The following is a 17240-nucleotide window of genomic DNA, read 5'->3' as shown; positions in this document are numbered from 1 at the left end:
ATTTATAACAATTATGTATAATTTACTAATACAGTGTAAATGCTATGTAAATAGTTATTATACATATTTATTTAGGGAATAATGACAAGAAAAAAAATCTGTACATGTTCAGTACTGATGCAACTAACCATTTTTTTTTTGAATATTTTTGAGCCATGGTTAGTTGCCTGCATATGGATATGGACCCATGAATACAGAGGGCTGACTGTATTTACACTCTTTGGAAAGAAAAAAATTGGTTTTAAATCTTAGATGATATGCGTGTATATATAGAAAATACAAAAAATTCTATAGATAAAATATTATAATTAATAAAAGAAATTGGCAGCTTATACTGGTACTGATATTTAAAAATCAATGATATTTTAATATATCAGCAAAAATATTTAGAATATTCAAAAATTTTAAATATCATTTTATAACAGCATCAAACATGAAAAGCATTTGAATAAATCTAACAAATAATGGTTAAGGCTTCTTTGAGAAAAATTATAAAACTTTATTGGAGACATTAAGAACATCTAATGGATAAATATACCATGTTCAGTGAGAGAAAGACTAAATACTGTAAGAAAGTCAACTCTCCTCAGATTGATTTATAGATTTATTGTAATCACAACCAAAAGCACCAGAGGCTTGGTCAGCTATTTCTAAAATATATATAGAAATGCAAAAGGCCAAGAATAGTGAAGACACTCTTTGATTTATAGTGGTTTCAATTTATCCTGTTTATCTGTAGTTTCATAAATAACACTTATGCTACTGATACAGAATGCAAATGTAAGAGCTGATGGTATAAGCATTGATTTTAGTCATATGTTAAAGGGTTTCTAAACATGGAGTATTTATTGAAAAACACCGTGTCCTGCTCAGAACTAAACCTAGCACAACACTTAGCAATTTAGTGACATCAGAGTCCACCATACATGGAGCAGAACTGGGGTGGAGGGTCACAAAAGGAGTGGGGAGACTTGGATTCTAACGGAAACTTTTAATATATTTTTTCCAATCTCTTTCCCCTTCCCATCTCACTTTGCACAGTATGTAGTTGTTACCGTCTGTCTGAAAGCTGGGTTGGAGACAATGTCTTGGAATAAAGTGAGTATTCTTTAGGATTTCTCCTCAATCTCATATAGCTCTTTGTATGCTGATCTGATTTACCTTTAAGCTTTAGAAAAATAATACACATTATTTCTGGTCTCCATATTTTACTTTCTTTTGGTTTGTATATTTGAGTGATGATTTAAAGTATCTAATGTCTTTAGGATATTTATTTTTCTGCCTTACATTTGAATAGATCCAATTTAACATGCCATTAATTGAGACCTTTCATTTACTATTATTATCCAAGTACAGAATTATAACAAGAAATGTAACTAATACAGTAAAAGAAGGAAATACATATTGTCTATACCTTTCAGTGTGAATGATATTGACATTTTGGTTGCTATTCCTTCAGTCTGTGTTCTGTGCCTGTGTTTTTTCCCCCACAAAAAGAGAATCATTTACTTAATATTCTTTAACTTACTTTTTTCCCTTAATTAATCTTTAACATTTCTCCATATCTTTAATTTTTGTGTCTCATTGAGTGATGGATCACATTTCATCACATGAATGTTTATTATTTACATTTTTTTTTACAATAAATGTTTGAACTTTTGTTATTATAAATAATACACAACAAATACTGTTATGGACATATGTGTACTTGTGTATTTACAGACATGAGTAATACTTTCCTTAGATTATTATAAAAAGTGGAACGTCTAGTTAAACAGTTTTATTTCTTATGAACTTATCAATAATTTAAGTGAATATGTATACATACAATCACAGCTGTGAATGAGTTGTTTTCCAACTTGTACTGGAAAAGTTTATGAGAAAAAATAAATTTTTATTAGCTTGTCACCTTCGAAGAATTCTGGCATGTCACATATTTCTTTTCTGATGCAATCAATTTAGAGTTCTGACTGCTGCTATCTGCCCAACTGGACATCAACACTAAGTTGGAACTGAGGATTTTTAAACAAAAATATTTTATTAGTAATTCATAAGGCATACTAATTGTAAGTGTGGTATTGTATCACATTAATGTGATATAAATATAGAAATAATTATTTTCTATAATTTAAAGGAAATGAAACTATTTTTTCCTTTTAATTGTTAAATTCTCTTCAATAAGAGTGTTTCTTAGATCCATGCTCACTTATAGTGAATCTTGTTTACTTATTCATATATATTTATTTATTTACTCCAAGTTCAAAGCAGACTTAGCGAAAAGCAGAGGTCTCCTTCCTGGCCCAGACACACCAGGCTCCTGCCTTCCAACCCCCAGGGCATTAAGAAGGAGCCTGGGGAGAAGTCAAGAAAGGGAAGGGACTGGTTCTCACTTTTGCTCTTACGCTACTCTGCCCTGCGGGATGGACAAGGGTTCCCGTGTTGCTTCCTTGCGGAAGAAGAGGATGCTGGAAATGACTGTTTAAGCACAGGGAATGAGCCCAGGAAGAGAGATAACAAAATACCTCTCAGAGCAGCGCAGTGTCTGGCCACCACCCCCGTGGTGATAGTCCTGACAGAGATCCGTCTGAAGAGACTCCTTGAACCATGCAGACATGCCCACCATTACAGGCAACGTGTGTTGTCGACTACGAGGGAACAGTTACATGAAAACATGCTGAGGTTTTTGAAAGTTTAAGGTCCCTACTTTTGAGCTGATCCCCTTCTCCAGCATCTTCTGGGGGATCCCAGGGAGAGCCCCCAGTTCTGTTTCCTATAACCAGAGAGGAATCATTTGACTAACAGATTACTTGTAAGGAGCTTGGAAAATGGCCTTTGAAGGTGCCTCATAGACACATACCCAGAAATACCTTGAGAAATAGAAAGAGAAATAGCAGACTGGGTTTTTCTCTTCATATTTTTATTGTTCAGATATAATTAATTAATGAGCAGCCTAATAGGATGAAATCATTGGAGCCATTGAGAAATCATCTAGTGTAGCTAATTGCTTTATTCATATATTGGTATATTGATAATAAATAAAAAAATAAATCTGCACCCAGCATAGCTGGAAGTTTAGGACCGAGGTCTCCGAGGCATTCCCTTAGCATTCCTCTGCTAACACAAAGCAACAGATCAGACACACAGAAGTTACCTCCTTAGTATTCACCATTACAGAATTTGGCACAAGCTCCCAGACCTAGACATGGGCGATCATCTTGCAGCCAAAGTCTGTACCGGGCTCCTGTGCATAGTTCCCTCAATCCAAGAATCACAGCTTATGTCATTGTTTCAGAGCTACGTATATACACAGGACAAACAGTTACGGTCAAATTTTTTCTCTCAATTATTTCTATTCAACCTTTTTTTCCTGAAGAAAGTTTTGTAACAATAAGTAGGCAGAAGCAGGTAGTCTCATTAAATAACTCATCAATTGTACAAACCACTTCTGATTGAGAGTGACCATTTTCCCTGAAGACACTGAGTGCCTCATGGCTCGGACGACCAAGGTGCTGTTGTTTTAGTGGTTTCTTGAGTGCACAGCAAAATATTCTGATGAGTGTGTTAGACAGGGAGTGTCAAATCTCAATTAATTGAAAGATTATCAATATCTTCACATAAGAACATGCAGCCTGGACAAACTTATTGTTTTGCTTGATAGAGCTAAATAAATATTTCTTTTTCTTTTAAATAAAAAAGACTGAAGCGTTTCTATGATACTCTTTTTCTCTGCAGTTTAGTCATATGGCAGTTTGGGGAAGCATACTCATCTGGCTGGTGTTTCTTGAAAGTTTCTCTTACTTCTGGCCTGCTGTTCCCATCGCCCCGGAGATGACACGACAGGTTAGTTCTACCAACCGTGAACGTGATTTACATTCCTTATGAAAACTTATGATCAGTAACAATAAAAGCTGATGTTACCTACTTTCAAGATAATTCTGGAAGAAAATACAAAATCAATGCAATGAGAAGTAGCTGCTGATCCAATTAAATTCTGGTGTGGTTATAATAGAGATTGTTGTATCTAAAATCTCATTACTTCAAACTAACTGTATTAACTGCCCTTTCTAAAATTTATATTGTTTTGTGTATAACTGAAAAAAGGTATAATGTCTGAATCATTTAAAACAGCTAATATTACAATTATGTTTTTCATGCAGGTGTGCTGCATGCTCAAATTATTTGGTACTTGGTAATGCACACATGGTAATCAAGAAAAAATTTCTGCCAGATGCATTGGCACATGCCTGTAATCCCTGCCTATAATCCCTGGCTAATTTTTTCTGTTTTTAGTAGAGATGGGGTCTTGCTCTTGCTCAGGCTGGTCTCAAACTCCTGACCTCAAACGATCCTCCTGCCTTAGTTTCCCAGAGTGCTCAGATAACAGGTGTGAGCCACCGCGCTGGCCTATGAGGGTTCTTGATGGTGGTATTGATCTTATGGGTATAATACATGTCAAAACATATCAAGTTGTTTACTTTAAATATGTGCAGTTTATTGTATTTCAATTATTCCTTAATAAAACTGTTAACAAAATGAAATTTTAAAATAAGCCTTAATTCATAAATGTGGTAGAAGAACCAACGTAGCAAGGGAATGGTGATAAGCTGATTTTATTCCCACTTTAGGAGAGAATATTTATATTATCATAAATTTTGTATTGAGTTTAAAATTTGGTATTCCTGCATGTTTCTGAATGTTTTAAATGTAAGTTGGGTTTTCTAATGAAGGAATACACAGTTTTTTGTGGTTTAGATATTAAATCAAATGTTATTTTTTATTTGATCCTCAGTGAAATGTATATAATGACAAATTAAATTATCCCTTGAAAAGTCTTTTCCCCAATGTGCCTTCCCATGTACGCATCTAGAGAAAACCATTCTCCATTGAGGGGGCCAACAGTAAGTTATTCTAGGCTTAAGCTGCCTGTTTCTGCATCCAAGGTGTTAATGGTATTTATTGTTTCAGTTCTTAAATATACTCAAATCTAGAAAGAGTGAAAACTAACTCCTTCACACTTGATTCAAAGACATTCATCTAATTTCTTCTTTTCATTTGTTTCTATATCTAGTCAATAAAAAGCCTTCTTAGCCTTAGCAGAACTGCCAGGATTGCCAGCAAAGACATACAATGTGTTTATGTAGAGAAGCTCTGTTGATTTCATCATGCACACTCCAGAGAAAAGGTTTTCTACCCTGATTTGACACGGCATGCAAGAAATTCCTCATTTCCTTGTCCAGTGTGACAAGCAGACCTCCTGAACATAACTCCATCCATGCTGAAGTTACCCAAGTTGGTTTACATTTGTTTTCCATATAAAAGTCAAAGGTCTCAGTATTCCTGAATCATAATTTTGATTCGAGCTACTTGGGATTGTATTTGAATGACAAGAGGACTCTTGGCTTTGTGAAGTACATTAGAAAGATAGAATTAGTGATGCAGATCCATGCATGGGTGATAGGTCAGGAAGTCAATCTATATTTTAATTTGGGTCAATATTAAAGTTAATAGGTTGAAACAGAAAGAAGAGATGGTGTTTTCATCCACTCTGATTACTCATTAAGGAAATTGTTCTTTTGGACTCTGGAGCTCAGCTGAATCTTTTATTCTATTGAACTCAGCTGAAGACTTCAGGACGTTGTGTGTGCTCTCAAGATTTCTTGAGCCTACTCCAGTCAGTCTTCTAAAGGAGTTATAAGGAATAAGTGAGCCAACCGACAAATAAAGATGAACAAAAGCTGTGGGGAAGATCACCTGAGTTTATATTTGCTTATTTGATTTGTGGCAAGAAAGTATATAAGTGAAGCCTCCCAGTGCGATGATTCTGACTGCAGCCTGAGCTGGAGTGCAGGTCAACAGATGCGAAACTACCTGGTGAGAACCGACTTGAGAGTACTGACCGGAACGGGGGAGTTATCCTATCAGAATATTTTAAAGACAGGCCTTAGGGCCACACTGGAAGCTGTCTTTACGTAGATCATAACCAGTTGACCTTGTCCAAAATGTAGATAGGGTGGAAATTATCAACATTTTGTAGATAATTGGAGCTGAGGAGATAAACAATTGGGACAGTTCATATTAGGACTGTCCTATCTCGCTACTGATGGTTTATCTTGTTTCTAATGCAAAAATAAATGCCTGAAACAAAAGGGAAATGTTGTCTTGACCGGGTTTATTTTTTACCAAATGTTCGACAGCTCTCCCTATGCTTTCTACTAAATATTTTAAAACAAGCATCCTCTTGCTCTCTGTACTTCCTAAGTCCTGTTCTTTCCTAAACTGCTAAAATCCAGTTTTTGCCTCTATCACTTTTCTAAAATTGCTTTTTCAAAAGTTGCAATTAAACACTTGCAGTCAAATCCAATGGGAATTGGACCTCTCAGTTCGAACTTGTATCTACTTTTTCACATCTTTATCTCCTTATTTTCTTGGGATTTTGGGTATTTTCTTTCTTGTCCAACCCCTCCGACTGGTTCTTTCTCATCTCAGAATTGCTCTGTAAACACTGGTGTACCGTGTAACTTCTGGTAACATGGATCTCAGCAGAAATGAGTATACATACTAAAAACACGTGCTGGATGAAATAGTCTATAGTGATTTCGTATATGTAGGTGATCTCAACATAAAAAGGATTCCCAAAGTCCCCCAAATAAAGAGGGGGCTCAGTGCCAGAGTAAGAAACTTGAGCTGACGTTGACAGTCCAGGGTGTGTTAGGTACTGACATGGGACTGAGAGACAGGGAACTGGATTCTAACAGTACCTTTGGGGTGGGATGTATGTCTTTGGCATCTGTGAGGGAAATGAGGCTGGAAATGAGGCCACTACAGTAGTCTGGGAGCCACAAAGTTTTGTTGCTCCATCTTGAAAGGGGAGAAGAAAAATCACCATTGACTCTGCTCAAAAGCATCAGAAAGCTTGCCACCTGTTTGAGTTCTAGACTCTTAAGTCTCTGTGAGAAATATTAATAGAAATACTGTTCCCCAAGCTGCACCACGCCAGAGTCTCAACATAAGTACTGTACGTGCTGCAAGAATCCCAAGCAAATACAATAACACTAAAATTAATCCAGGTTTTGTTGAAATGCCTTGGACTCTTCCCAAAAAGTCATTATAAAGCCACCCCCAGGGGCTTTACTTTTCCAGGTATAAAGTGTTCCCACAGAAGAAGAAAACCTACTGAAGACAGGAGGATTCTTTAGACAGTCGTCATGTAACACGTAGTAGAAGAACTTATTCCCCAAGAACTGGAGACAAGGAGATAAAAAGCCATCTGAAAAATAATTAAAATAATTTAATTAAAAAGGAAAAGACTCAAACCTAAGTTTGAAAAGCACAAACACTGAGATACCTTTGACAAAGAGCCAAGTGGAGGTTATGTAAATGAAAACACATAGTCAACTAGTGGGGTCCAGCTAAGTCATTTCTCACAGGGAAAGTTATGGCCTTAAATCCATGTGTTAGAAAAGAAGAGAGGCCAAAAAAAATCTATGACTTAAACTTCCAGCTCAAAGCTCTAGAAAACTAACAGAGAAGCAAATGTGAGAAAACCAGAAAAAGGAAATAGTAAGACAGCATTGAAATAGGAAACAGTTGCACAGTGGGGAAAATCAACGAAGACCACAGTTGGTTCTTTGAAAAGTCTAATAAAACTGATAAACCTCTGGCAAGATTATTAAGGGAAAAAAGGAAGAGAATAAACACCATTAACAATATCAGACACTGTGGCAGCCATGAGGAGCATCACTGGCTACTGGCCCCAGCTTCCAGCCCCTCTGGACTCACCCCTGCACTCACAGGGAGGCTGCTCTCAGACAAGGACTGAGCATGGAGCACTAAGGCAGGTCTCTTATAGGCATACAAACTTCTCCTCCAGTGGGTGACTTTGACTGAGGACACCCCATAGAACTAGCTAATCATGTCTTGGCACTGTACTACAATCCAGGATTCCTCCTACCCAGGCTTTCTGCCATCCCTCTCTCTTTGCACAGGTGTCAGACTAGCAACATGGTCTGAAGGCTTTCTCTGTCTTCTCCTACTCCCTCCCCCAGTGAATCTCTTGTTCATATGAACCTGTCTTGGTGTCTTCTTCTTGGCTAACCCAAAGTAACACACACATCAGAAATATAATGAGAAGGCATTACAAACAACTTTCCACAACAAATTAATAAATTTGTGTAAATAGAAAAATCCCACAAAAATACAACTTAACGAAACTGGCAGAGACAGAGACTCTATGGAGTTTTGGCAGATAATTGGGGGACCCCAGGCACTCAGCTTGTTTTCCCCTCAGTTCATTTGGCAAATTCTGGAACAGCATGAGGTAGGAAGCTGAAACATCAGAAGAAACCCTCCAGAGAGCAGAGTAGAGGATTGAGCAGACTCAGGAGACAAATATTAGAGTTTGGGACCTACCAGGAGTATGGCTTTCAATGAACACACTAGGAACTCAGTTGAAAAATAACCCTGGAGAGTTAAAGGCAGTCTAGAGGTAGAGGGAGCCTTACCTAGTCTCAAATCAGTACAGTCCCTGATGGAACTGAAATGATCAGGTAGCCACCAACTAATCTGCTAGGCCAAGGGAAGAGTGAATAATCTCAGGAGAATATAATGGCATACTTGTTTTAAACACAATGTCTAGCAGTTACAGTTGTATTGCTAAGTAATGTAATATCGAACCATCCTTGCATTCCTGGAATAAAAACTATTTGATCAAAATATTTATTTGGTTGGTTGTTTATAGATTATACTATTAAATTAAGATAGCTAATACAGTCAGCCCTCCATATATGTAGGTTCCACATTCATGGAGTCAACAAACTTCAGATCAAAAATATTTGGGAAACAAATTCCATAAAGTTCCAAAAAGCAAAACTTGAATTTGCCACACAGCAAGCACTATGTTGAATCCACACAAATGAAGTGATGTGTAGGCACTGTATTAAGCATTATAAGTAATCTAGAAAGATTTTAAAGTATATGAGAGGATGACTGTAAGTTATATGCAAATACTGCTCCATTTTATATGAGGGACTTCAGCACTGGGGGATTTTGGTATCTGCAGGCAGGGCAGGGCTAACTACCGAGGGATACCTGTACTACACTTAGGTTTCATGCACCTATGTTGGTTTAGTAGTTCAGTTTTCATGACTGCCTCTGTGTCTTTTCTGGTGTTTTGGTGGAAGGGAGGAAACTGACAGCTGCACTGCTACTCTATGTTGACCAGCTGAAAGATTCTTCTTTAAATACTCTTTGTTTCTGTTTTTTTGTAGGGTGACATGGTCATGGCTTGTCCACACTTCTGGCTGGGTTTTTTCTTAGTCCCTACTGCGTGCTTGATTCAAAATGTAATATGGAAATTGTAAGTTGAAAAATGAAGTGGTAACCAAAAAATATATTGTCGTGTTTAACTACCCATTTCCAATTTTACATCTTTCAAATTAAACTGAGTACCACTTTATGAAAATTAAGTGTCATGGGACTTTCAAAGGAATTAAATGTCCTCTGCTTTTTGCCATTGAAGATGTACCAACAATCTATTTAGAGTGGAAAAAATACAGAATCAAAACACATGGAAGGGTATATAAAAATTGATGGTAAAATTACATAGTTCATAATTTTTTTCTGAAAACAGGTTCATTTCTTCATTCTCTAAAAGCATGACTTGTGTAACTTTTATCTACTTTACAGGAACCAAAACCTGATGCCTGAGAATCTCAGATTAAAAACTGATAATAAAATAAGCAAGAGGAGGGAGATATTCAATAGAAAAACATTCTTACTTTTTCAAAAAATTTGGAGTAAGAATTTCTCAAATATAGTTATTCCAAAATATTTATATTTTAGATTATAAGATCTCAATTTTTTTTTTACCAAGTCCAATAGAACTTTAAATGCAGGTGTTAGAAATTTCTGAAATCTCTAAAATTAAAGGTAAAGTACCTAGGAAATTATAAGTTTTTAAAATTAAAAATAATTTATAATAATATTTATAACACATATTCTGTAACAAACAACAAAGATCTAAAATATTATGAATTTCAAACTAATTAATGAACAGAGAAAGGCATATACTGGAAGGGATAATATTAATTTTGCTTTTTGATGTCCAATTCTTCCCTAATCTCTCTACATATCAGGCCAAACATAATTACCTGTAGACTCCAAAGTGGAGAACTGAATCTTTCCCAAAGTTTCCCAACAAATACATCAGATTTTATTCCTTGTCCTCCTCCTCTTGTCTGCCTTTTCTCCCCTCCTCCTCCCTCTCCTGTGTGTGTGTGCGTGTGTGTGTGTGTGTGTGTGTGTGTGTGTGTGTTTGCTCATGCACATGTGCACGGTCTTTTCATTTATCCCACTTTCAAGAAGAATTATCTTGCATAAGAGTTTAAAAAGCCTTTTGAAGAACTCTTCATGCCAGTATTAATTTGTCAACCAAAGTTAGCAATGGGAGATGGGGCGAAAGTACTGATAAATTTGTAATATCGGTGTTTACCTGTATTATCCTGAAGGTAGACATGAGGTTTCAGAGGCAGAGACAGACAATTATTACCCAGGACAACAGCCACAGTGGTTCCCCTTGCCCCAATCTCTCCCCCTTCTTGGGTGATAAAATGAGGAATGGCCAGAGAGGCCTGCAGTTTCCAAGGTTGACCTGCAGGAGAGGAACTCAAAAAACATGAACCTGAGAGTCTGTGTTGGAGAATGACAGCTGTCCCCTCTCCCTTCCTGAGAAAGGAGGGAAACTCTGCTTCCTAATGTTAAATAAATAAATAAATATATAGATAAATTCATTCTCCTCAGGAAATGAAGGAAGAAGGATCCTGGGTTTGTACCCTTTGGAATGTAAATATGTTTCCAGGTGTGAGATGAAACACACATCTCTAAGGTTACAATTTGTGGAATATCTTCATGGCTCCAGGTCACATCCCTCTTTGAAATATAAACACTTCTGTCCTAAGATAAAATTGTTTTCTCTATTTGACAACTTTTGCCACCTGGGGAGAAAAACTTTCTAATTTAAAGAACAGCTATGAACTCAGTTTTGTATCAATAGATCTGTAATTTTGTTCATTAAAAACAATCATAATCAAAAAATCCCCAAACAAGCCATTTTCCATTATTTGGGCACCTTCAATTTGGCTGCACAGCCAGAAAGGCCTGTACTCAGCACCAGAGCATTCCTGGCCGCAGAGCTGGGGCTGTGGGAGGCAGAGCTTCTAATGACCTGGAATATGTAGAAGGCTCCCAATTTAAAATAAACCAGAGAACAATTTTCCATATGAAAATGTGTATTGGTGTTAGATGTCTGTACTTTCTCTACAGCTTTCTTACCATAACACAAAACCCCTTCATTTTAGATAAACCACAAACACGCCCTGTGCCCTCTACTTCAGCCACTCTCCAAAATATTCTCCTTTATTATTCCTGACCTTTCTTTGGGTTGTGATGTCCAAAAGTGCCCTGAGCTGACCATACACTTTCATAACGAGTAATCACGAACTTTTGAACCTTTAAAAGAAAGTCTGGCTTCTTTTCTCCAAGACCTAAACCATATTTGGTTAGCTGTTTTTCCTTCCTTTTTGTTTTGTGAAAATACTTCCCGTCGATAATGCCCTGATAAGTCTTGATGGTAGGCAAACCTTGTGATCAATTGTGAGAAGAGCTTGGTAAAGGGTTAATTTATTTATATTTGTTTATGTTTATATATTTGCTCATTATTTTACTTTAGCCAGAGAGGATTGCAAAAGATAAATACAATGCAAAAAGAGAGACATCACAGGCCTTAAGTCAAAATATTGATTGCTGATGGAGGGGAAGGGGATGATAGCTTATTTTTTTAGGGAGCAGCTTAGAAAATTCCTTAAATCAAAGCATACCGCTTAGATACACTGAATACACAGAGGTGTTTTTCTTCAGTTGTACATTAGCATTTAGGTTTGCTCTTTTTTTTTTTTTTTTTTTGAGACAGGGTCTTGCTCTGTCGCCCAGGCTGGAGTACAGTGGTGTCATCCATAGCTCACTGCAGCCTCAAACTCCTGGGCTCAAGTGATCCTGTCACCCTCGGCCTCCCAAAGTGGTAGGATTCCAGGCGTGAGCCCCACTGCACCCAGCCACTATTTCATTTTTTTTACAATTTTATTTTGAGGTGCATGGTATCACTTTCTACCTGGAATGCTCTTCCCCACTCTCTCCTAGTGACTGCCTCCTCCCTTTAGACCCCAGCTCCAATCCACTTCCTCAGAGCAGCCTCAACAAACTCCTACCTCTGCCTTGTGCTGTCACAGCACCACGTGGGTACCGCTCCAGTGCACTGTCCTCTCTGGCCTTGCTCACTTGTCTGCTTGTCTGTCGTCTGCCTCTCCCTGTGTGTTGGAAGCTTGATGAAAGTAGAGATGTCTGGTTTTGCTTTGGCAGCTCAAGAAATATATTTACAGAATGCATGAATGGATGAATGGTGAATGCCTGAGTATAGATTTAGACCCCAGTGAAAGGTTGAGCATCCAACTGGGTCACCTTGTACATTTCAAGTCAAGAGTCTGCAGGCCTGACACCTGAAGTACTGAGAGTCCACTCTGCCATTGTAATTGCTATAAGTGGCACCACTAGCCCCTGGGCTCTCTGATTGGAGTAAGGATAAGAGTCAGCACACAGCTGAAGCTGAACTCATGCATCAGGATTCCCAAATAGTGACAATGGCAGAAAAAGCCACATGGATCAGTCCTATGAATCTTCAACTACACCTGTCTGGCTGGGGTCTGGCAGGCCTACCCTCTGGAGCCAGGGCCCTCCTGCAGCCTAGACACACACCCAGGTGCGTGTGTAGGCTTGCACAGGAAGGCCGCGGCGTTTGGGATGGCTGGCTGCTTACATGCACCACCCAGCTCCGCCCTGCACTGCCCTGAGAACAATCTCAGCTACTAGGAAAAGAGTACAGGGAGGAAGAGTGCGTTGCTTTGCCTTCCACCATATCACCTACAGCCAAAGGACGCCCAGCTGTCACCTGAGCAGGGAGAAAGGAGTCATTACAGCATGTAAAGCTCATGTGTTACGTTCTTTTTGTCTTTCCCTCTTGTTACAGGATTGGAAATACCTACAACAAGACTTTCCTAGAGGAGGTTCGGGAGCTGGAAAGGGTCAAAGTTACACAATTTGATCTTTCTGGAATGTCTGAAAGCAGGTGAGGCTTTTGTTCCTTTTTATCCTGATTTTTGTTAGGAACTCTTGTCCTTTTTCCCACCTTCCCCTCCCAGGCCCTTCCATACTCACCATGATTCCCACTGGGTCTATTAAGCACATGTCCAACAGGCACCCTGACCTTCATGTGCCTCGGGCCAAAAGGCGTGGAGTCACTCTCACTTTCTCTCCCTCATATCCCACACCCATTGTTCAGAAAATCCTGCACATCCCACCTGCAAAGTAAATTGAGAAGACCACAACTCACAGATTCTACAGTGTTACCGGTGCAGGCCCCTGCTCTCCCCTGGGTTACTGCAGCCACCTCTGCACCGGCCTCCCGGCCTCCTCCAGTGCCAGAGCCAGAGGGAGGAGGCTTTGCTGGTGTAAACTAGTCACGACAAAAAATAACTGATGACGTGACAGTACCAGGTGCTGGTGAGAACGCAGAGCAGTCAGAACTCTCGGAATCACTTTGCATCAGTAACCATTTCTAACCGGTTTAAACACACCTGTCCTGTGACCCAACAGTTCCATTTCTGGGTATTTACACAAGAAAAATGTTAATATATGTGCACAAAAGACTTGTATATTGTTGGAAGTTTTATTTGTAACAGCCCATAACTGGAAACAACCTGATTTTCCATCAACATGGGAATGGATAATGCAAATAAATTCATACCGTGGAATGTTACTAAAAACAAAACAACTATGAACTCTTGATTAACATAAAACATGAGTGACTCTAAAAACACTATATTCAGAGAAAGAAGCCAAATCCTATACTGTATCATTCCACTTATATGAATTTTAAAACAGTCAAAATTAATCATTAGTTATACCATTCAGAGCAATTGTTACCCATTGAGGCTTTGACTGGAAAGTTTCAAAAGAAAGATTTTGTACAAAAAGAAAATATTCTATATCTTGACTTGGGAAATAGGTACGCAGTAAATACCTCTGTCAAAATTCATCACATTTACTTTTAAGATCTATGCATTTTATCATATACATGAACCTCATAGTTTGGCTATGCTGGTGTGCACCTGTAGTCCTAGCTACTCAGGAGGCTGTAGCTTGAGCCCAGGGGTCTGGGGCTAGTCTAGGCAATCTAGTGAGACCCTGTCTCTTAAAAAAAATGAACCACAATAGAATAAACCAAAACGAAAATATAAACACAATATAAATGTACACAAAAAAGCTCACATAACAAAGGACTAATCTCCAAATAGACAAAGTATTTCCAGAAATCAGCAAGAGAAAGACCAGCAAGCAATAGAAAGATAGATAAAGTGTGAACAAACAGTTCATAGGAAAGGAAATACAAATGGCTCTTAAACATATGAAAATATTGTCAACTTTAATCACAATAAAAATGGCAATGATGAGTACATGGGAACGACATTTTTTCATTTATCATAGTTGGCAACCCTTGGCTGGGGAAGATGTTGGAAAAGAAAGACTTATAGTAGGTAATTTGATGCTATTTCACTATTTATCAGAAACACAAAGGCATATAGCCTGTGACTCAGCAATCCCTTTTCTGGGAATTTTCCCCCTCCTTATCCCCCGTATACTTGCATATATCCCAATGTTAAGGATTGCAGCAGCATTTGGAATAGCAGACATTTAGGGACAACCATACCTGTGTGGCATAACCACACGCTGAAATACTTTCCAGCCATAAAGAGGACTGAGGAGCTGTCTGTGCACTGAGATGGAAATGTCCCTAAGGTGTATTAACAGAAAAAAATCAAATGCAGACGCCATGTACAACATGCAACGTTTTGTGCAAAGGATGGGGATAATAAGATTACACAATCGCATTTACTTATAAAGCACCCCTGCAAACTGACCCAAGAAACCAATGCTAGTGATCACCAGTGAGGACTGGAAGGGCAGGCCCAGACAGACAGGAGGCATGAAGGTGGAGTGTTAGCATTCTACCTTTATTTATTTTCTTTTTAAATGTTTGTATCATGTACATGTTTTATCTGTGGCAAAGGGAGAGACTGAGTGAGAAAGAGAGAAAAGAGGAAACGTAAATGGATAAATAAATTCCAGAAAGCCCGGAGCCAAATGCACTTCAGCTCCTAGCTGTATGAGCAAAAGTAAAATCCTGATTTGATTCTTTTAACTACCATGAAAGATTTCAGCTCTTCTCTCTCCTCTTCAGACAGTCCCTAGAAACCTTCCTCTAAGCAGGAAGAGCAGATTTCCAGCTTGGCAAGAGGCAGGGGCTCTGGGGATCAGGGGGCCAGCGTCAGGAGCAGGAACTGAGTCACAAGGGGAAGCTGGCTTTAGGGGAGACCCTTGTCCTGCAGGAGGCCATGGTGTGGGGGTGCTGTTGTGTTTTCCGAAGACAGCTGCAATTTGTCACGCAACTTCTGAGCCCCTCAAATCCCTGGAAATGCCGGAGTACATGGCAAATCTGACACAGCAGAAGGCTCCCATGGCCTGGTGACATGCAAGAAGTGAGAAAACAGAACAGCCTGAACTACATGGGTATTTTTTTTTTTAAAAAAACCCATCTTTCAGCTTATAGGGAAAAAAAGAAAAAAAGAAAAGGATGAACTTCCTTAACTATACCCACAACGGTGGCAGCCTTGGAGGGGGCAAGTTCATAAAATGACCCCATTGTTTGGAACTTAGAAAGTCTCACACTTGGATTTCCACTGTGGTGAGCTTTGGGAGCTGCAGAAGGAGGTCCCCGCGTGCCTATGGCCGACCTTTCCTGACACACGTTGCCAAGCCTTTAACCAGGGTGGTTTATTACACTTTGCCATTAGAAAGTTGGGATAGAGGTTTTTAAGATACACACCGTAAACTCTAAGGTGGTCTGGGAAGCCAGAGGGCTAACAGGACACTGATTGTTCAGTTCAGCTATTTGGAAAGGACATTCGGAGAGCTGTATCTAACAAATGCTCACAGCAAAACACTATTTTATAAGCAGTACCTTGCTGAGAGTGTCCAGATAATGTCTATTTTATTTTCAATGCATGGACTTTCTCCAAAACGTGAGTACAGTTTTTTACCTTCACCTTGTAACGTGATTTTTTTTTTCCAATAAATTCATTTGAGATCTGTTCCAATGAACTAAAGCCAGGCTGGATTTGATTTTCTCCCAGGGTGAAGTCAGAAAGTTTCCAAAGATCCTCAGTTAGGCAGCCCTGCGAGCTTGTCTTCCAGAACTCTTCTGTTGATCTGAGTGTGCCCCGTAAGTAACACACTGTAAAGCTGGTCGACACTGAAACCCCATCTGCCCACAAGAAAGATGAGTAATTAAAAGCAGGTCATTCTACTTGGGGATATTATGCCAAGTGAAATAAGCAAGACACAAAAGGACAAATATGTATGATTCCATGGATATGAGATCCCTAGAGCAGTCCAATTCATAGAGACGGAAAGCAGAAGGGTGGTTGCCAGCGGCAGGGAGGAGGGAGGAATGGAATGTTAGCATTAGTTTAATGCGTGCAAAGTTTCGCTTTTGCAAGATGCAAAGAGTTCTGGAGATGGACGGTGGTGATGGTTGCACCACAGTGTGAACGCACATAAAGCCACTCAACGACACTTAAAAATGGTTCAGATGGTAAAATTTATGTTATGTGTATAATTATGTGTACAATTATAAAAAATAGACGGAAACTACTTGTATTATCTATTTTCAAAAATTAGGTAGTTCTTGTATGGAAAAAGAGCTAAATTAGATTGGAGAAGTTAATGTGCCTGGCCTACAGCAAGTGCTTTCACCAAGCAAGTCGTTTTCACGTAGGACACGGGGCACATTAGAATCCTCGGGAGGGCTGTAGAAAGGACACACTGGCATCCGACTCCGCACAGAGCAACTGTGGCCCCAGACTGGGTACGCCTAAACATGTCCCGAGCAGCTCCCACATGGCTGGGCTTACAAACCCCTGCAGCACCACGCCCTCATCACGTCTGCCACCTGCCCTGCCCTAGTCGCTGGCCGGGCTGACGTGGCCGGTGTGTCCTAGTCCATTTGCAGTCTCAGTTTCTGTCACCAGAATATTCACCAGCCATTCGTGCTCCCAACGGATTCCTCTGTGCTT

The 17240-nt window shown here is 39.1% G+C and overlaps 1 protein-coding gene across 1 annotated transcript in view; it reads left to right on the top strand.

The window, feature by feature from the left end:
- Window positions 1-15371, top strand: part of LOC123649097 (phospholipid-transporting ATPase IB-like) — a 106271-nt gene extending 90900 nt beyond the window's left edge. The window contains exons 31-35 of the mRNA XM_045567009.1: window positions 1042-1098; window positions 3733-3840; window positions 9267-9355; window positions 13076-13174; window positions 15347-15371. Coding sequence (XP_045422965.1) covers window positions 1042-1098; window positions 3733-3840; window positions 9267-9355; window positions 13076-13174; window positions 15347-15371 — 378 coding nt within the window. The remainder of the gene's footprint in view (window positions 1-1041; window positions 1099-3732; window positions 3841-9266; window positions 9356-13075; window positions 13175-15346) is intronic.
- The last annotated feature ends 1869 nt before the right edge of the window (window positions 15372-17240 follow it).

The sequence above is a fragment of the Lemur catta genome, chromosome 13 (assembly GCF_020740605.2).
Source record: "Lemur catta isolate mLemCat1 chromosome 13, mLemCat1.pri, whole genome shotgun sequence".
Lineage (NCBI taxonomy): Eukaryota > Metazoa > Chordata > Mammalia > Primates > Lemuridae > Lemur > Lemur catta.
The sequence above is the reverse complement of the archived record's forward strand: the minus strand, read 5'-3'. Positions and strand labels throughout refer to the sequence as shown.